The sequence below is a fragment of the Bradysia coprophila genome, unplaced genomic scaffold (assembly GCF_014529535.1).
Source record: "Bradysia coprophila strain Holo2 unplaced genomic scaffold, BU_Bcop_v1 contig_94, whole genome shotgun sequence".
NCBI lineage: Eukaryota > Metazoa > Arthropoda > Insecta > Diptera > Sciaridae > Bradysia > Bradysia coprophila.
Genome location: NW_023504022.1, coordinates 3826003 through 3847119, shown reverse-complemented (window position 1 = coordinate 3847119; position 21117 = coordinate 3826003). Strand labels below are relative to the sequence as shown.

Here is a 21117-nt window from a genome sequence, read left to right as displayed (position 1 = left end):
TATTTTTGGAGATGCAGAAACTGATCAAGGAAATAGATCTTTTTAGAGTATCATTTGAATACTTAAATTTATTAAAATTCATTTAATTTGAATGCATTTGAGATGAACGTGAAAAAAATAACGTGTAGTTATCAGTAGTAGATTACATACTTGTCCGGAAATCGTTCTTTTGAAGAGTGTGGAGTTTGTATGCTGAGCCGAAGGCGATTTTCCCCACTATTTCTAATACAGTTTATTTTTAGTTATTTATCTACCAAGGTCTATGAAGGTATTTTTTTGCACTAGATGTCGATTGTCGATCCGAGGCGAAGCCGAGGTCGACAAGACGTCGTGTGCGAAAAAATACCGGCATACCTACCGTGGTAGATACAACGTTTTTCGCAATTTCGGGCCATAATCACCTTTCCAATGCAAAATATTACCAAAATTTCTACCAAACATTCACATGCAAACATGAATTCATTTGAACGATCAAGCAACCTGCACTATATACACATTGCAATGTGATGTATAGAGACGCGCTAAATAAAATCAAGTAGTCAATGCTTAGTATGTACGCTTCAACAATACGTTCTGTATAATTGTGTGACTCTGTAGCCGAATGGCTATGGTCGTTGCTTGGTGTTTGGAAGAATTTTGGTGTTGGATGTTCAAATCCTGGTCTGTGCAAAGTTTTTATTTATAAAATTTAGTCTTTCTTAAAGGTACTGAGCTATGTAGCGTGCGAAAAAAATGTGAAAAAGCCCAAGTGCGAAAAAAATAATCAAAAACGCACTGTGAAATAAATACCTTGAAAACGACATTAAATGGATGCATGGAAAGGTGATGATTATGGACCGGAATTGCGAAAACAAATTTTACCTCTTAGGAGCAAAAAAAAAAATCTTTTTCGTCGATTTTTTTTTTGCTCCAAAGAGGTAAAATTTGTATATGAAAGTATTTTTATATTACTAACAACTATTGTCTGTTAATATAAAAATAAACTTTTTTCTATATTCTGAGAAATATATACTTATTATATATATATATACTTATTGAGCATATAACCATATACTTTTTTATACTGATGACGCTCTGGTGACATTTGTGAGAAAGTTGAAATTTTTCGCAAAAAGTGCTTTCAATGAAATATGACATTTTCGGTTTTGATTTTGTCACAATCTTTATTGACTTTAAGGAATGAGAAAATTGTTGAACATTTGCACATTTGTCTAATAATAACCGATGTCGCGAGACAATCCCTTACACCTAACGACACAAAGCCCTACACATAGTCCTAACAAAAGAAAGCCCTATAGATACGCCTAACAAGAAAAACGACAGCGGAATTAACAGTATAACGTGAACTGATAAGAAAATGTTTCAAGAATTTTCTTATTTTTGAACATTGGTCTCACATGACACCTCACAAGGATGTTGCCTCGACGAGAATTCATGGCAGACTGACTTTTAGTATGCAAGAGTATACACAAGGGTACGAGTAAATACTGTTCACAGTATATGAACATTTACTTTTATGTACTTGAAAGGTACTAGTATAAAAAAGTAAATGTTCATATACTGTGAGCAGTATTTAATTATATCCTTGTATATACCTGGAACAGACAGTAAATAAAAGTTCACGATCATATACTTAAGAACCAGTATATACTTGATGACTCAATTTTAAAATGAATTACAGCGTAAAAGTTGTATACAAATCAGTCAATAGTTCACGATGTTTATATTCCCTGTCGTCAGTCAATAAGGCTTATCAGAGAGTAAAAGCCACACTTATTTGAAGTGGACCCATTCATAGGAGATCAATAAATTGGTCAATAGATAAATAAACAAATCGATAAAGTGGTGAAAGGACCGACTCGCAGGCTGTGCCGTCGCTGATATTTGCGGTAGTCACTAGAACAATCTATGCAGCATTGCTGACACTCGTACAAATGAATCGAATGTGGCTTAGTGGTATATATGAACTAGTTCCATAAAAGTGACAATTATCTTCAAGAAAAAAAAAACGAACTAAAAAATCGGTCCAGTGCTGTGGTTCGAGAGCTGCACTGTGCTGAATTTACGACGATCCAAATAACTTTGCAAAACGTTCGCTAACTACTAGGCACGCACATACTTACCATTCCAATTTTGTGTGCAGTTTTACTCTCTCCTACATTTGCTTACAGAGGCCATTCTCGAATTCGCACGTAACGACAACATAGGAAAGACGTCCTTTCGTACGGTTTCTTTGAGAATAGGACATAGGTACAATAACACTTTGGGTTTTCTTCTTCCGATGACACAGAGATAGATAAACCAAATGCTTTGTTCTATCAATCTGTTTGACGGTCATACTGTTCAATGAAAGTATAGAACAGGTATGGTCGACCGGCGAATTATTCTTAAACACACTCACATTTTATGTCAAAATAATATGAAAATGAGTGCGTTTAAGTACGAAAATCAAATTTCGGACAATGACGGACAATATACCATACCTGCTTTACACTTTCATTGATACTGTTACCATCAAATTTTAAAAGAAAATCTTCTGTTCTGTATGCTACGAACGCGTATTCTGGAGTAAACCGTGCAGTTGTTTCATTTAAAAGTTTACTGGTATTTACCACCACCAAACAATTCAGAAGAGTATCACAAAGTTATTTTATGCTGTGGTGGTACATAACGTTGTAGGTGTGTTTCCTTAGCGGATATACAAAGTGAACCTAGAGAAAATCCGCTCAGCTTGCCCTAACTATAAAAATCTGATTGCAGTGCATTTTGTGCTAACGAGTCACTCGAAAGATTGTCTATCCAGGGCCTATCATTGAGGATTTTATTTACTGAAATTTACTAAGAAATATGCTGAATCTATGAAAAAAGTTTCTCGGTAAATTTGACTAAATTTGACTAAATTTCGACTAATTTTCGGTATGTTGTTGGTAAGTTTCTGTGAATAAATTCGCCCAAAAATCACTTCCAGTGAAAGCCTGATGCAAGTCCTTTTATCCACTTACAAAGGAACAGATATCGGTGGAACTTACAAAAAGAAATTCGTTACAAATAAAGGATGGACGGCCTTTCTTTCCTTCAAATTTTGTATAACGTGTGAGGACTTGCATCACGGTGCCCTTCCTCAAATGGTGCCATGATTGTAAATAAGGCCTTGGTGTATGAAAGACAACTCCAATAATAATCTATTCGAATGTAAAGAACGTTATCTACTTCGTAGAGCTGTATGGACACCCTGAGTAAAAAAATTTCGAAATTTTCATATATTTTCTCCTCGTGAAGAATAGCCCCAAAGTCAAAGCGCCAAAAAAAAATTAAATAAAAAATCGCCAAGATAAATCTGCGAAGGGTACAAAAATGGTCCGAAACATAAAGAATGGAAAATTTGTCTTTATGGCGTTTTTTCACACTTTGGCGATTTTTCTTGGCGTTTCTTCGCACTCTAACGATTTTTCGTGATGATTTGACAAATCAAGCAAAAATGTTGATGATTTTGTTCCGATCCCAGGGGATTTATCCTTTTACAGAAGTTGACGATAAGGCTAAGGAAACTATCAATACGTGGTTTATTGACAAGCGAAAAAAAGACTGCTCACAGTGGCGCAGCCAGTAAAAAATCGATCTTTTCAAAAAATAAATTTTACAATAAATAAAAGTCATCTACTCTATTAGCTCCTAATGTTCCCAAAATGCATGCCGCGTTCCCTCTTTGAATGGCAATTGAAATTTTCTGTAATAAATAATCTGTTGAACGTGGTTCTCCTGAAGCAGCCTTCATGATTGATCCCAATTTTTGAACAAATTTCATAGTTTCTGGCCCCATACAACCTAAAGTTTCGAAAGCTAACGGAGTGAACAAATAATTTTCTTTCAAATGTTTGTAATGATTATGTTTAAATCTTTCCGCCTTATCCGCAATTGACCGTTTTTTCTTGCTAGATTCCTTAATGTATGAAGGCGCTAATGTATCCCTAATTGTTACGTCCCACAGAATAGCTTTTCCATGACTCCAAGGAATTAAGGTCATACCATCCGGCCTTTTACCATCATCTCTACATATTCCTGGTGGTTGTATAATATTTGGAAATCCTGCTGAAGAGAATGCATGTGAGAAAACTTTGTTAACTTCATGTTCAGCTATTTTGGCTTTTGTTATCCTCTTGCATGAAAGACCATGTAAACCATCCTTTTTGACCATTTCGCCACAACCACATCTATGTTCCTCACATAAATTAGAACCCAAACGAAGACCAGCAGCAATTCTAGCGGAGTTATTATCTAAGAGTAAACCCAATTGGCTCGATGGAACTACTTGCAGCCACTTTGAAGATTCTTTAGTTGATGACGCAAGTAGGCTTGCACGAGCAACGGGTTCACTAGATGCAAACATCTCGTCAAACCTACTGTTAATCCTTGGCAGATCCCAATTCTTTTGTTTCTTTTTCTTTTCATCATTCTCTGGAACGAAATCTCGAGGAATTTCCTCAATTAATTCTAAAATATTTGAATCGATCATTGGAAAACTGAAGTTTCTCAAAATCTCATTTGATAACTCTAAAGTAGAATAGACAGAAGACAGATAAGCTGGCACTGCAATATCTTCTACTTTCCTAATACCTAAGCCACCCAAAATCAAAGGGAGAGAAGCCTGATCCCAAGCAAAGCCTGAAACTATCCTTCTATCAAAGGTAACATAAAGCCGATCTTATAAGTCGTTTTAATCCGATTTTTTTAGTGAGTCGAAAGATATTACAAGCGTACTACAGTCTTTTTCAAGAAATCAAAAACGTATTTTTTCACTGTAACATTTCTTCACACGCGCCCTGTGTTTTAGCCTGAAAAGTTTTTGTATTTTTATTTTTTCTTAATTTAAAAATGAGGCTGCTACGTAGTTTTCAAGAATTTCTTCAAACTCTGGCGATTTTTCTTGGCCTTTCTTCACTCTCTTTTGATTTTTCGTGGTAATTTAACCAATCAACCAAAAATGATGATGACTTTGTTTGATCCTAGTGAATTTATCCTTCTGCGAAAGGTAACGAAAAGGCAGAAGATGCCGAAATGGCGTATTAGATCCTAAGGAAACTATGCTTTTATGATTTTTCTTAGTGTTTATTAAAACTTTAGCGATGTCCCTGGGCCTTAACCAAAAGCAACCAAAAATCATGAATTGCCAAAAAAAATCGCCAAAGTGTGAAAAAACGCCAAGAAAAATCCCAAGAGTGTGGAAAAACGCGAAAATGTGTTGAATTGTCAAAAAAAAGTATTGGCGATCTGACTTTGGCGATACTTCACACACCCAAAAAAATGTTCTACGTTTCAATCGCCCAAAAACACGATAAGACCAATACTTATCCGTATGTACAGTAAATGTCAGACAGGCAATGACGTTTAAATGTTTATTTCAGAATAAATGCAACTTAATTGATGATTCGTAATGATACAATCATATCACATCACCTGTTTTTATGGTTTTTGGCGAGAAACAAGCAAATAGTTATTTATCTACCAAGGTAGGTATGAAGGTCGACTGAGATAGTGAGGCCCGGTCGTCATCCTTAAACCATGGTTCTTCCATTACGTTTTATTTATCGTTATTTTTTCGGACGCAGTTGAAGCATGAGTACTCTAAATATGGTACTGAAACTTGGCAGTGTGTCACACATCTGTGGAACACTGTAAAAAAACAATTGTATGGAAAATAGTACTATATTTGGCAGATGTCGACGATGATCACTTTTGCTTGAAGTGCGTTGCTTGAAAGCTGAAATTCGGCTATGCCTACAGAGTACTTGGTATATTATGTATAACCAATATACTACAAAGTGCAATACCGTATTTTCGTAACAATTTCAAAATCGGGATAATGAAATTCAGATTAGTAACGACTGTTGTTTTCAGCGGCTTTACAATTAGCTTCTCTTTTTCATTGTGAACGCCTAGCATAAAAAAGAGTAAGTATTTGTCTTGTTTTCGATAAGTTCGCTATTTTTTGGGTTTCAAAGATTTTTTTTTCGTGAATGTCTTGGTTATTGTTGAATTATTATGAACTCTGAGTTATAATGGAAATATTAAGCTTAAAATATTCGTCTTTATTTTTGTATAGTTCCCAGTTAGCAGTCTATTATTGATCGTAACGTTATCGTTGGAAAACGACGTAAAATCGAAATTTGAATACGTTCCACCAAAAAAATTTAAATGATCTGAGTAAATTTCATTTGAAATGTTGTTTTTATTTAATTTTTTTAATTTTCGAAGACGTTTAATTAGAAATCCAGCAAATAGAACGTTTTTGCTCAGTTTTTCTAAATTTTAGGAATTTTGGGAATTTTTAAGGAATTTAAGGAATTTTTGGAATTTTTAGGAATTTTTGGAATTTTTAGGAATTTTTGGAATTTTTGGAATTTTTTAGGAATTTAAAGAATTTTAGGAATTTTTAGGAATCAAATTCTCAAAAATTGGCCCTGTCGTAGGCGTCTCACGTGTCAAACATAGAAATCATAACTGTCACCTGATAAGTACATAAGTAAACACTATAAGACCAATGGTTTACTCATCCATAAATTGTACAATTAAAACGTACTTTCTACGAGCTACTCGTTAAAATTGGACGATTTTAATGTACATCGAATATCTCATTTTTTGGGTGCATCTTTTGAAATATACCACTTTTCCAATGGAATCCGACAGAGTCTCAGAGCTTTTGAAGCCACACACTCGCATTGCGATACGGTGTTTTGCCTTACCAGTCTAGTAGTAATACGTATCACCCACTGCACATAATACCTACCATGCGTGCATAACTTCTGTCTTTCCTCACAGCCGTGGATCGATGTTTGAACATTGCTGATCCCCACATTGTTCCAGCTCAGAGCAGATTAAAAATGTAACCGAGGGTTAAAAATGGCAAAGAAATTTATTTTGATTTTTTGTTTGTTTGTTTGTGTGTGTGTTCTTGTTGATGTTTTTTATGTTTTTTTTTCTCATAATTCGCATATAATCTGTGTACCGCGATGCGTTTGGACAATGTGTGAAGTTATATTATAATATATTGTGAACACCAGTTTTAGTAATTATTTATTGTTATTATTTTAAACATTAATAAACACAAGCATTTATTACTAACTTGATTTATGATATTATGAAATTGATGTATTGCCGTGCCGTTACTGTTCCTGGGCAGTCACTGGCAACATTGTTTGTGAATGGAATTCGACTGAACAGTTGGCTTCACATCAATTGGTTCCACATTCGATGGTCGAATGACATCACCCTCTGGTGGATCTCTAATTTGCTTTTGCGAAACAATTCGGTAAATTTCTGCAAAAATGTGTGAAACGAGAAAGGAGAAATTAATTTCCATCTTCGCAATGCGACCATATCATTCGACGTTCAACCAACCTGTGAGTATATTTTGAAAAGCAGTTTCCACGTTGGTCGAATCCAAGGCGGACGTTTCGATGAAACTCAAACCGTGTCGCTCGGCGAACAGTTTCGCCTCTTCCGTTGGAACGGATCGCAAATGTCTTAAATCGCTTTTGTTACCAACCAACATAATGACGATATTCTGATCAGCGTGATCTCTCAGCTCTCGCAGCCATCTTTCGACATTTTCGTATGTCAAATGTTTTGCAATATCGTAGACGAGCAGTGCACCAACAGCACCTCTATAGTAGGCCGACGTAATAGCACGGTAACGCTCTTGCCCAGCTGTATCCCATATTTGAGCTTTAATGACCTTACCGTCCACCTAAACGACAAAGAGAACATTTTACTGGTTGTGTCGATGTTGAATTATGAATTTCTTGCACAAAAAACTTAAATGAAAAATCTAACGCTGGTTTCGTGTCAGCGAACATTCAACGAGTGTAAATAATTGAATGCAGATATATCTATCGTGACTCGCAAGGTCTAAAGGTCACCATCACTTTGGCACGTTTTGCATTCTCTAACAAATGTAGGGAAAATTGTTCATTCTTTTGTATCGCATGCTACATGCTATTCGAACAGCACAGTCTGCTCTGCACAGTATTTTAGTGTAACTGAATAAAGATCTGGGGAGACTTGACTGGAGCGAAATCCACGGTCCGAAATTACTTATCATTTAGGAGATTTTGAGATGCGATGTTGACAATGACCTTCCATTAAATGGTAGTAACTTTGAAATCAGCTGATGACCTTCAACGAATGGAATATTTAGATGTGACCCTAGTCAACTGTAAAGAGCTACTTTTCCGATAAAATCGTCATGTCATAAGACAGGAATCGAGCCCATTTGAAAATTATGTCCTTTATGGACGGAACGTCATTCGAATCGATGGCGTACCCTAAATTAGAGTTACGAACACTCACTTGCTGTAGTCATTTGATTGATTGATTATTTGCCAGGCTCACACCTTTTACTCGTGAAATGCCAGGTCCAATTAACCGCCAGGAGAAGGAATGGGATGATTGCATTTTGGAACAATCATAACCTACTACTGTTTGAAGCGCAATAGTCGGATCGTCAAACATTCCCGAGTCGAATAACAAAGTTAAAGAATTTATAGAAACGGACACAACGATGACCAGAATAAGGGATGAGCTCTGGCTGGAAAGCAACAGTTTTTGTATGAAACAAGTGAGTTGCACTTTCTCGTTGCATTTTACCGTTGTGTCTAAAAGTGTTTTAGTGATGGTCCAATATTTTGATAAGTACCACACATTAATTGACTTTAAAGCTTTTAGATTCAAAGCAACGACATCCTCACCCATCTTCGTCGATAATTTCATTTAAATTTCAGCAAAAAACTAAAAATATTTGAAATGAAATCATTAAACTCACCTCTATACTTCTAGTAGCAAACTCTACTCCAATAGTGGATTTCGATTCCAAGTTAAATTCATTTCTAGTAAATCGGGATAGCAAATTCGATTTTCCCACTCCAGAGTCGCCAATCAAAACCACTGTAATGGAACAAAAAGCCAAACTATAGTAAATCATCATCATGACAGCGACAAACCGAAAATAATTAGCTCTCGTCGTCGTATCCACCTTCCGTATTAACGTACATGGTAAAAATAGTGAAGTAAATGTACTCTCGGATCGAATGAGGTAATAGATTACCGTGAAAGCTTAACACATGAAGACACCAATGTTCTTTCACGCTACATGACGTGTCAAATACCAAAAAAAACGGGATTCGCTGTAATTCTTTCACGATAAGCAGTTTTAATAGCAAAAAAATATTTGCTTATGATTCACCGCACGTCATTAGTCACAACGATATATCATAAACTTCGTATCTTTGCAGTACAAGGTCAAGAACGTTGCCAAATCCCTCATAAAAATGTCGGGTGTGAATTTAAGTAATGAAAATTGATTTAGTACATTAAATGTGAAGAGATTAGTGGAGTAGGATCCGACATAAAAAGGAAGTAAGTCGCTGGAACATCTAACATATTACGTAAAAAAGAAATCGATTCAAGACAACGGCTCGTGAGAGTGTGAACAGACAAATTTGTAGTCGTGTGCCACAATTGAAACCTACTAAATGAGAAAAGTTTTCCGGGTTTCAGATGTCTTGAAACAATTTTGAGATCGAATTCGAGAACATTGAGTTCCACCGTACCTTCTCAGGCAAAAAACATGTTTGGATGAATTAATTGAAGATGTTTCGATTGTAAACGATTGCAGCATACAAACCTACTGCCGATATGAAGTATCCTAACCTTTTAGAAACTGATACTTATCTGTTATCGACAGCAGCGATAATAATAAGCGGTGAGCTCTGGTTAATGTTCTTTTATCTATTAAACTGTTGAGTGTTGACACCGTTGAAGTTGAAGTAGGAAACGTTCTATCGAAACTACATGATAGTAGTTTAAACAACAGAAGTAATAGATTTACTCATTTTACCGTGATGCGCTTCCTACAAGGTTTAACATTAAACTCATGGCTAACTGTTAAGACGCAAAACCGAACCCAGAATAGGATTGACCCCACAAATGTATAGCAATGTAGCTACGGCCCTGAAACTCCAGTGAAATCATTATCTTAAAAGTGTCATCGATTTTTTGATAATAAAAACGTTAAACTTTTCGGTGTCACCAAAAGTATAAGAAATTTGAAATTGGATTGTAAACGGAATGAAATCATTTTCCATTTGGCATTACACTACCATTTAAATGAAATGTGGCAATTTAATGAATAATAGTGTTTGTGAGCATGAATGAATATATAACGACAAAGAAACAACAACAAAATTGATGATTACTTGCTTCATATACTTTAATGCTGTGCTGTGTACTAAAATTTTATAATCAAATTGAATGGGAGGTGGTTGCGATATCGCTCAACGTTTGCTAAGAGATGGTCTCTCTAATGAAACGAACGAAAATAATTCCGAGGTGGACTGTTTGCCCGCGCTAGAAAAAAAAATTGATTCCGTTTTCATCTGCTCTGCGTTTCTTTGCACGAAACGGTAATGACAACATTTTAGTCTTCAAATCGACTTAATTTTCTTGTACAATTTGGAAACGATAACACTATTGCTTGAATACATCTAAACCTTCCGCCAAAACAACTACGACTTTTGCTACTTCAGTACCGTTGTCGATTTTATTGCTACAGTCACAAGCAGTGAAATTTCAGCATGAATTTACTTCAGCTGGTTTTCAGCTGACTCACACATGCACTCAGAACAGAACTGTTTGTACGGTTGAAGTTGCTACACGCACGCGCGTTGTACTGGTAAGACCGTATAAAGACATATAAGTAGTTTTGATTGTTTGTTTCGATCAGCTGGAAAACAGCTGAAGCAAATTCATGCTGAAATTTCACTCTGCCTCCAACTGTAGTTGGAAGGTTTTGGAAATGATATTGCAAAGAAGAAAAAACTGTTGCCACTGCCTCAACACCATTCAAATTTGTAATCAAAAAGGTTTAATTCAATAGTCAGGAGTGTTACCAGCTAAAAACTTATAACTTGACTACGAAAAGAGTACTTTCTATGATCAGAATAAGATATGACCCTTGTGCTGAAACAAAATTCGGTTCGACACTAGGGCTGAAACGAAAAATGGAAAAGGTCATCAGTTTCGTAATAAAATGACAAAACGTTTTGTCCATTATCACGTAACGAAATGTGGGTTCAAAAGACTATCCGCCCGCGCGGGTAAATGTTGTCGGGAACATAAATTTATTTCTGGTTACGTGAACCGAAAATGTTTTCCATTTTCCAACTGATGTTGTTGGTATTTGTCGTTTCATTAATTTTTCTTGCCGTTTTTTTGTAAACTTCCAGTTCACCACATTTTATACGGCTGAGACGAATGTTAATTGTAGAAATTATATTCCGACAAGACGACATCTGTTTTCGGTGCTGATCGAATACAAATTGAAAATTTAGTTTTTTTATGATTTTGTTAATTTAAGTCGAAAAGACGAAATTAAAACGCCAACGAAATTATTTACAATTCAGCATTACATACCGTAATCGCTTCCGGATTTATTTGAATGGGAGGATCTGAATTATGAACATATCTAAGAGTCACACACTCAGTATATCAACAAAGGCAACAATTTGCGTAGCGTTACTGAACTCTGCAACTTTTAAGTCCTGCGTAGCGGTCTTCGTAATCCCTGTCCGACGAAGAGAAACGTTACATTTGCGTCACGAAGGAATTAACTGCACAAAGTTAAACGTACGATCGAATGACCGATGACGTATACACCAAATTAGTGCTACGAATTCAGTTATCATTCCGTTTACAAAGCAACACAAGGTCAACACTCATATTCCATTTTCATAATTCTGTGTTGTCATCCGTAGACAATGAATTTTTCAACCATTCATGTGCGGGGAAGGTTAAATTGTCAAATTAGCCCCTATTTGAACGGTAGTATCTCACAAGGACACTATACTAATGTCGTGTTTAATGATTCAGTGGATTCGAAGTAACAGTGTGTATGAGAACCGAACTGAACGAAATTCCGTTCAATTAGCATAGAGATGTGGGTTCGGTATGAAGTGTATGCTACTGAGTCATGTGCATTCTTCGAACACTGAGCAACACTGATTAGAAAACATGAAATTGAAACATTAAATTAGGTCGTAACTCTGAAACAATTGTATTTTGTGTGTTTAATTCGTTGAATAAAATTTGATTTTCGACATTCGTAAAAGTGTTGTGTTGATAGCCGAGTTTTATGATGTCAAGTGAGAAGTGTTCATATCGCAAAATGTTTTTTTTTTTTATTTTCGTTTATTATTTCTTCATTGCGAGAAATGAGTATGACTCATTGAATTCAATATCTTTTTCAATAAATGGAAAAAAGGCGAAAAAAAACCACTCACACTGACGACATTTCGTCTCCGCAGCAGTTAACCAATCAAAAATATTTTAAAAACATAAAACACGAACCGAGTTGACGAAAACAATTTTTGAGGTTTTTTTGTGCTGATAATCTTTTCACGAATTATCTAAAGCAACTGAAATGATCACTTTTCCAAACAGTGAACTCAATAAAGGCGTTATCAACAACAAAAATTTTTTTTTTGTTCTCTCTTCTTACGAATCACTATTTCAATAAACCCATTGTTCACTCGTTTTGCTGAGAAAATCGTTAATACATTCGATGAATATGCAACAAAAATCGGGACATTATGCATTGCCAAATTGCACTTACCTTTAAACAAGTAGTCATATTCGTCGTCGCGAACACCCATTAGTACTAGGCTAGTATTTTGAAATAAGAAAGATTTGGAATAATACAAGAATTGTAAAGCTTACTAAACAAAAACTCTGCGTTTGATTGAATTTTTTTACGTGTCGACAAGTGACATTACAGACGGAACCTGAACGATAATTTACGAGTCGAAACGATTCTTTTCATCTCACTTTTGGTTTTCTTTTGTCGTTTTTGTGCGTCATCTGGTCGTCAAACTCGGAAACTAGGAAACTGACATCTACTGGTAAATCTTTCACAGGCGATGTGCATCACCAAAACCATGAACGTAGCGGTAGTGACGCAGTTCAACTCCCATAGAAAAAAACAAAATTTCTTTCTTTCTTACACAGGATTTTAAGAGCTCGTTACAGTAATTCTTCGTTAAGTTTAACCAGTGAATTTTGACACATCTACCCATATAAATTATTGGTTTGTTCCAAGTAACTGTAAACACGAACTTTGACTGGCCGAACGAGCCCGATTTCATCCACAGAGATCGGTTTTCATATAAATATTGACGAGGTTATGTCTCTATGAATGAAATTTGACAGTAATTTGACAATTCGTATGGCCTTGGAACAGACCTATATATGGGTAGACCTGTCAAAATTGTCACAGTGAACTTCACTGGGCATTACTGTACGCACTCTAATAAACTTGAAGATAAGCTATGATGAATATCCAGATTGCTAGTGCTATGACATCCACAAATGAAACTTGGCTTCATTTTCCTTTTTCAAAAGGAGTTCCTCCGACGAGCTACATTAAAATATCATCTTGAAGTACATTTGAAATGCCATCAAAATCTCAAAATGAGTGAATGAACGAAACTGAAACATTTAACGAAACCAAAGTGAGGTACCGTATCTTGAGGAAGATCTATGATGGCTGGTAAAGCAAAAAAGAAATTGGACGAGGCAGCAAATGTTGACAATAGCAAAGTATAAATTTTCGAAAACAGATCCGGATGTGATCCACTCCACATCAATTATTGGCGATTCAAGTGGTTTATTTCTTTTTGTACACAAAAAGTCAGTTTTGTACACAAAACTTACATTTTGTACACAAAAAGTTTATTGTTTATTATTAAACCATGATTTTGTACACAAAAATGATTATTTTGTACACCAAAATGCTTATTTTGTACACAAAAATGATCAATTTGGACACAAAAAGTTCATTTTGTACACAGTAAGTTCGTGTTGTACACAAAGAAGTATAATTTTGTACACATAGAAATATCATTTTGTACATAAATTTGATGATTTTGAGAGATATAAGAATATATTGATTCAGCGACGTTAGCGTGTTTTAATAATGAGCTGTTTGAGATGAGAAAGTAATTGGTAAAAATTGTTTATTTATGTAGCAGCGCCGCAGGCCGTGGAATATTAAAAAAAAAAAAAAGCGGGGTCGAGGGGCGGCAGCCCCCGCAGTGGGGGGTCAAGGGGGGTACAGCCCCCCTTGCGGGGTCTAAGGGGCGGAGCCCCTAGCGGGGTTTGGGGCAGAGCCCCATGAACGTACGGCAGCCTGCAGGGCGTAAAGAAAAGCTCGCCGCAGGCGCGGGGGTTTGGGGGCGGAGCCCCCGCACAAAGAAAATACATCATCCTACAGTAAAGACAGTGTACGAAACAAGATGTAGTCCAATGACAAAAGATTGAATTAAGCAAATATACTTTTGAAAGACTACAGACACAAATTACACGTTCTCTTCTCTAACTGTATTACCTCTTCTTTTTGGTGCCGTTGTTCTGTTAATTATTAACTTCTAGGAATGAAAGTGCTGCTCAATGCAATTTATGTTTATAATAAAAAAATCTCTCAAAATCAAAAAACACAGCCAATTGAGAACTCTCATTGTGATAAAGCTTCTTTGTTTTGTCACACTTGATAACTTATGTGCTGAGATCGCGTAAAGCTAATTCAAAAAATTGCTAGAAGCTTAACAAGATTTTGTGTACGAATAGTGTTTTCTGTGTACGTTGTTACGGTTTCCGTGTACAAAATCAGTTATGTTTGTGTACAAAATATTTTTGTTTGTGTACAAAACAGACCTTTTGTGTACAAAATAATCAATTTTGTGTACAAAATCTTTAATTTTGTGTACAAAATATTTTTTGTGTGTGTACAAAAGGGACGTTTTGTGTACAGAACGTACTTTTTGTGTACGAAATGAAATGAACCGATTCAAGTATCAATTTTGTGTGGAAATACCGATATGTTCGTATGCGATTCCGAATTCGATGGGAATGAAAAGCAATTATTGGCCAATCTGGACAGTTAGGATTCGGGATTTGGATTCGATTTGAATGAATATCAATTCACGCCGTAAGTGCGTCATTTTCATACAATGAAGCGTTGAAATGTATTTTTCGGTTCACTTTTTCATCGAATCGTTCACTTAAAATTCAAATTTTAGGCACACTTAATACAAACAACAATACACAATTTTCATTATACGGTACTCGGTATAGTTTTCGTTAAGTTGTTATTTACGTTCGTTCAATTCATTCGACATGTCTGACAGCTGGGATCGTCTCTGACATTTACAAGGTCATGAAAATGATGTATAACGTGAGCAAATGCGACGATAGTGGCAATACCAAATAGGAATTTGATCGAAACGATGGTGACCACAGTGACTTACACCATGCAAAGCCAATCCGACGCAACTATAATAGATGGCGTTGCTGCTCACTGGATAGAATGCGTATTACGACATTTTTAGAAAAACGTGAGATCAATGACCCCGGCTGTCAAAGAAATGTGGTTAGGTCATAATGGAATGATAAAAAATTATTAATTTTGGACTCGACGAATTCGATCCAAACAAAGTGTAATTCTTTTTTCTCCAATGCGGCAGCAACGACATCTGTTCTCATTTCTCTGAAATTTAGTCCAAAATCCGCTCGCGAGTTTTTTTTATAATCACAGCGTCATCTCTATGCCAAACGGATAATTTTACAGCGCAAAATTCAAATTTATATTTCAAATGAAATAAAAAAAAGATCTTTCCATTGTTAGAACATAATTATTCGGATCATTTTAAGGAGAATTAGTTAACGACTCAAAAAATAAATCAATCGATGATATCTTGAGGAGTCGTAGGAGTTTAACAAAGCTCCAATGCTTCATGCTATTTGCACCACCAGACACTCGATGCTAATCACACTCAAATGACATGGCGTGCAAGGTTCTGAAATAACAGGTTAAGACACATCTGAGTTGATCACGAAGGTGGTAGAGAACCAATTTTGGCACTTTAGACATGTTTTAGTAAACACACTCATCACAGATTGTGTGAAACGTCAACTTAATAAAAATATTTTTTTTTTCTTCAAATTTAGTTTTCATTTGGTTTTTTAGACATTTGTCAAAATTTGTGTTTCACCCGCCTTCGTAAGTGTCTTAACCTGTTCTTTCAGAACCTTGATGGCGCTCGCCAAATAAATTTCGGTTGCATAAATTCGGGTGCGAAAACGTGACTAACGCAGATTTTAAATAAAAATTGTTGTCTTTTCATGTGATTAGTATTGGCTGTGCTATGTGACTAATGAAACCTTGGTGCGAATAGCATCTGATGTGGTTTTTGGCTATTCGAACCCAAGGTTGTAAATTTTGGGGAGTTCTCGCAGATGCGCGGGTGACACACAAAATTTGACATTTTCATTCATTTTCGTGACCTCCCCAACAGTCTACAGCCTTGATTCAAACCCGAGTGCGAAAAACTTTTGAGGAGTTGTTTGGCTAATTGCACCCGGGAGCGATTAGTCACTTCGTTGAACAAAATGGAGTCGGATTCTCAACGCTATGATGACACTTTTCGATATCTTTACGCGAAGATGGATTCTGTCAAAAATTGCTGTCCGCCATATTTTCATTTTTGTTTTATTGCTGTGATCCTTTGATATTCTTCGTTGGAATCCGATAAAGTGATGTTTTTGACGTAAAATTCATAGAAAAAGTAGTGCAAACAAGGCAATACATCAATCTAGCGTTGACGTTGATCCGGTGAACTGGGCGCATCCAATTAATTTGTAAGTTTTCCCAGTGTTTGTTTTTGCAAAGGCGCGTAAACAACAAACCCCGGTTTTCATTGTTGTTTGATTGATGCTACGACTTATTGATGTTTGATTGGTCCATTGCGAACTGATTCGGGATTTTAGCAAATTTCAGACAAGAAAATATTAGTTCAACGAAGTGCGTGAACTGTGAGGAGAAATTAAAATTAAACGGAAAACTGTTCGCTAGGCATACGTGCAATGTAAGGATTTATTTGCGCCATTAAAGCTCACAATCTTTCATAGTGAACAAGACAATGAACTCTTGGCTTGAGGCTAAAGAAATGGTTAAGAATTCAGACGCTCTGTATAAAGATCCTTTTTCAAGCGAGGACTGTAGCTCATAGTTGCTCGATTCATCAACAGAAGAGGGTTTGACGATATTGTCTCGTTAAAGACCCCAGTCATCTGTCAGATTCTCTAATTTTTTTCGACTGATTTTGCCATAGTTCAGTCGCTAATCAAATGTTGGTTGGTTGGTGAGGAGGCAGAGATAACGGCTATGTGATGCAAAGTGCACCGTGCAACAATTTAATTCATTTTAAAACTTCCTCAAGGCTTGTGCAACATTAGATTTGAATCATTCGTTTGTTGCAACTTCTCCTGATTTTCGATACTTTTCCTTTTCAGCACTACCAGCACCCAATGTTAAACGACAAAATACTGTAAGCCGCATCGCGTAATGTGCAACGCATGAACGTATTGAAACCGAACCGATTCCATTGTCGCATATTTGTTACCCACCACTCTTCTTGAATGTCACCACCTGCCATGACCGCTGTTCCCACAAATCAATCGTCATCGACGGCCGCATCGGCCAATTCACCTTCATCGTCTTCGTCGACTTCACAGCGTACCTCTAGCAATCCGAATCAGAGTAATGGTGACTCGCTGTTCGAACCATCTGTGGAAATGATGGTAAACGATTTCGATGACGAACGGACGCTGGAAGAGGAAGAGGCTCTAGCCGCAACTGAAGCTGAAGATCCATCGACGGAACTGTCCAATTTACAGCGCGTAAGATTGAATTATTTGCTGGCAGGACGAAATATCGTTGAGCGTTGACCATTTTCGTTGTATTTATAGGAGCGAGATATGCCAATTGAAGAACTGTTGGCGCTGTATCGTTGTCCTGATCGATCCGATGATGAGGGGAACGATGAAGATACCGAACCTCGTCCACGTTCATCTAGTTCGTGTAGTCAAAACGATTTGGATGACAGCCGGAATTTAGACAAAGACGACATGGATGAAGACGAAGATGAATCTGAACTGAGGACTCTATATCCGGAGACATTTGCTGACGATCAACGACACCTGAGAAGTGAGTATTTCACAACTGAGGTGAGAGGTGCTGTGGAACGTATTAACGCCACCAAATTCTCTATTCAGCCCTTTCACGTCCTTTGAGTGAAGAAGAGGACGATGGTGACTATAGTCCGGATGAGGATGACGTAAAAAAGGTTCAACAATCAATTTTCTCTTCTCATGCACTGGAATCTAATTAAAATTTAACTTTTAACAGACTATTATGGTTGGCAGTGAGTTCCAAGCGGTTATACCGGAAGGCCTATGTAAATACGGCGACGAATTGCCTTACGAAAACGAAGACAAACTGGTCTGGGATCCATCGAAACTCAAGGAAAAAGACGTCGAAAATTATCAGAAAAAATCCTTTTCCATTGCACAAGAGTCCAAAGTGGGCAGCCCCGAGAAGGTGTCATCGGTCGCCGCAATACCAATCGGAAATCATTTACGAGACGACGAACAAATCCTGTTCTTGCTGTTGCAATGTGGACATAACGTCGAAGAGGCATTGCGCAGGCGTCGCATCAGCACGACGTCCGGTACGTCAACTATCGCTATGAATGAAATGAGCCAATGGTCGGAAGAGGAATGTCGCAATTTTGAGAATGGACTGCGAACGTTCGGTAAGGATTTCCATATCATACAACAGTTGAAGGTGAAAACGCGATCGGTGGGTGAATTGGTGCAATTCTATTACCTGTGGAAGAAAACCGAACGACACGATGTATTCGCCAACAAAGCCAGACTGGAGAAGAAGAAGTACAATCTGCATCCAGGCCTTACGGATTACATGGACCGCTTTTTGGAAGAGCAAGAGTGTACGGGTGGCAACGGTGGTAACGGTAACACCGGTGGTAGTTTGTCCGCGAATGGCGGCGTTATAGGGATTAGAGATCGAAGTTCGTCGCCCGGTGTAAACAGCTTGATGTACAACAGTTATCGGAAGAATAGTTTTCGAAATACAAGCGGTTCGACTGCCGTCATCGAAGCGAATGTCAACGATTCCGGTGCGAATAGCGATAACGATACATCGCCCAGCATAAAAGCGAAAGAAACGAATTCCAGTCACTTGAATACGCTGAACAATTCGTCGAGGCTTTAAAAGGTGGAAATGCGCAAAATTTCGATTTTCTCTCTTTCATTTTATAGTTTTCACATTCTATGCGTTTTCGATCACACACACACACATTTCAACAGTTTATGTCGTTCGGGAACATTAGGAAACAAAAATGGTGACAGTGACCAGTGACGGTTGAACTGTTCCACGTAAAAAGGGAATAAGGGAGAAAAGAAATTGTTGAAATTTACACACACAAAAAAAAATCAAATTGAAGAAGACAAAATCCTAAGATTTCCTAAGTGCCTGGTGGATGTAACCTGATTTTTTTGCATAACCGAACAATATTTTGAATTGGAAAAGTTTTTCGTTCTTTCGTCGTTTTTGGACCAAATTGATTTGTTTGTGACGGATCATCGATGTAACACATAATACACACTGAGCGAATCGATTCGTTTATATCAGTTCCCTGTTGCGCACTCTAACCGATTTTCGAATTTCCAATCTCAGATTAAATTCAATGTTTGCCTGTTTGAACATCGTGGAAACTTTAAAATTGACGTAAGTGATAAAAAGAAAAGAAAATTTTTTGTTTTTGTTTTGTAAGCTCAGAAATGACCCCCGGGACAAGATTTTTTTTTACATTTTTATTTGTAAATATTTTTCCCTTTTTTCATAATTAACTTTACTTTGTAATAAGAATTTATTAGAGTTATTAGAGTTTCAGTTGAAATAAGCAGAGTTTATGGTAAATTTTCATTGTAAATAAAATTTGAATAACAACAACAACGCAGTGTTTCGATTCGCTACAGCTTCCATAACTGGATTTTGAGTCTACTTTTCACTTGCAAGCCCTATCAACAAAATCATGCCCGCACGTTAGTAAGCGGGCGTGACGCAAGTCCACTACCAAAAATGTTTTTTAAAAAAAATTTGGGGACGGCGGAGCATATTTACATAAACTTTTTTACTTCTCTCCATTGGCCCCAAGGGCCCCAAACTAACGCATAACAAAAGAGATTTTTAAACTCAAAGGACATTTAGCATGGCGGAAAGTACTACTTCAACCAGAACTTACACTTGGGAATTGTTTTTGGGAAATTTTGGGAATTGAGCACGGCATTTTTCTACGACAATTGTCAACCGTTAAACCATAAACGTGCGATTTCATCAACTCCTTTTATCGTCAAATATCATACACGGTGGGGACGAACTTCAAATAAAGGAAGGGGAGTACTACTCAAGTCAACACATATTAGCGTAAACCCCTAAGCCATCCGTTTCTGAGAACCACCACAAGCCTCAACCAGAACTTGTGAAACAGCAAGAACTTAAGGCTCAGATTTGAATTGGTAAAGACAGGACTTATTATTGGAAATTTTTAAAGAATTTTTTAAGAATTTTTTAAGAATTTTTAAGAATTTTTGAGAATTTTCAGGAATTTGTAGGAATTTTTAGAAATTTTTAAGAATTTTTAAGAATTTTCAGGAATTTGTAGGAATTTTTAGAAATTTTTTAAGAATTTGGTTGATTTTTGCTGTAAAAAGATAAGTTCATGCAAATTAACGTATCCAAGTCAATTTTTATATTTCAATTACGATTATAAAATCGAACAATTCAAAATTCAATTTTATCGAATGAAGTTGTGTCTGATACGATTTCGACTGATGAAGTCGCCTCTGACAAAAAACCATTAATTAATGTGAAGAAAGTTATTTTGAGTTTGAAACTAGGCCCACCTCGCTTGTCTGACTAAGTTTTCCAATAATTGCAGTCCCAGTTTTCTTACCATTTTTGAATAAGCTTGTGTTTTTAAGAACACAAAATTATATTCAGATGAAAAAGCGATACAATAATGGTCTATTTGCCACATCATTGATTGTGTATCTCCTTTACTTTCACTGGCCGTTTAGAAAACTCAAAATTAATTTAATTTTCTGAATAAACAACGAGAGCTCTGAGTTGAAGGTTCAGCAAGCGATGTT

The 21117-nt window shown here is 36.6% G+C and overlaps 2 protein-coding genes across 2 annotated transcripts; one reads left to right on the top strand and one right to left on the bottom strand.

Annotated features, from left to right (window-relative positions):
• Window positions 1-7025: 7025 nt before the first annotated feature.
• On the bottom strand, window positions 7026-12849 carry LOC119085009 (ras-related protein Rab-11A). The gene is made up of 4 exons (XM_037195192.1): window positions 12665-12849; window positions 8819-8940; window positions 7396-7744; window positions 7026-7314 (listed from the first exon to the last, which is right to left on the bottom strand). The coding sequence occupies exons 1-4, from the start codon at window positions 12702-12704 to the stop codon at window positions 7178-7180; spliced, it is 648 nt and encodes a 215-aa protein (XP_037051087.1). The 5' UTR covers window positions 12705-12849; the 3' UTR covers window positions 7026-7177.
• Window positions 12850-16436: 3587 nt separating this feature from the next.
• On the top strand, window positions 16437-19382 carry LOC119085006 (mesoderm induction early response protein 1). The gene is made up of 5 exons (XM_037195187.1): window positions 16437-16743; window positions 17398-17784; window positions 17854-18091; window positions 18160-18230; window positions 18293-19382. The coding sequence occupies exons 2-5, from the start codon at window positions 17524-17526 to the stop codon at window positions 19175-19177; spliced, it is 1455 nt and encodes a 484-aa protein (XP_037051082.1). The 5' UTR covers window positions 16437-16743; window positions 17398-17523; the 3' UTR covers window positions 19178-19382.
• Window positions 19383-21117: the final 1735 nt, after the last annotated feature.

What these genes read in the sequence shown, in the direction of transcription:
- LOC119085009 (XM_037195192.1), bottom strand. Translation starts at nt 12,704, where the DNA reads ATGGGTGTTCGCGACGACGAATATGACTACTTGTTTAAAG. An exon ending in ATATGACTACTTGTTTAAAG is followed by an intron (nt 8,941 to 12,664) that starts GTAAGTGCAATT and finishes GTTCCATTACAG; the next exon opens with TGGTTTTGATTGGCGACTCT. An exon ending in TTTTCAAAATATACTCACAG is followed by an intron (nt 7,315 to 7,395) that starts GTTGGTTGAACG and finishes ACATTTTTGCAG; the next exon opens with AAATTTACCGAATTGTTTCG.
- LOC119085006 (XM_037195187.1), top strand. Translation starts at nt 17,524, where the DNA reads ATGTCACCACCTGCCATGACCGCTGTTCCCACAAATCAATCGTCATCG. An exon ending in CGATCAACGACACCTGAGAA is followed by an intron (nt 18,092 to 18,159) that starts GTGAGTATTTCA and finishes TTCTCTATTCAG; the next exon opens with CCCTTTCACGTCCTTTGAGT. An exon ending in ATGAGGATGACGTAAAAAAG is followed by an intron (nt 18,231 to 18,292) that starts GTTCAACAATCA and finishes AACTTTTAACAG; the next exon opens with ACTATTATGGTTGGCAGTGA.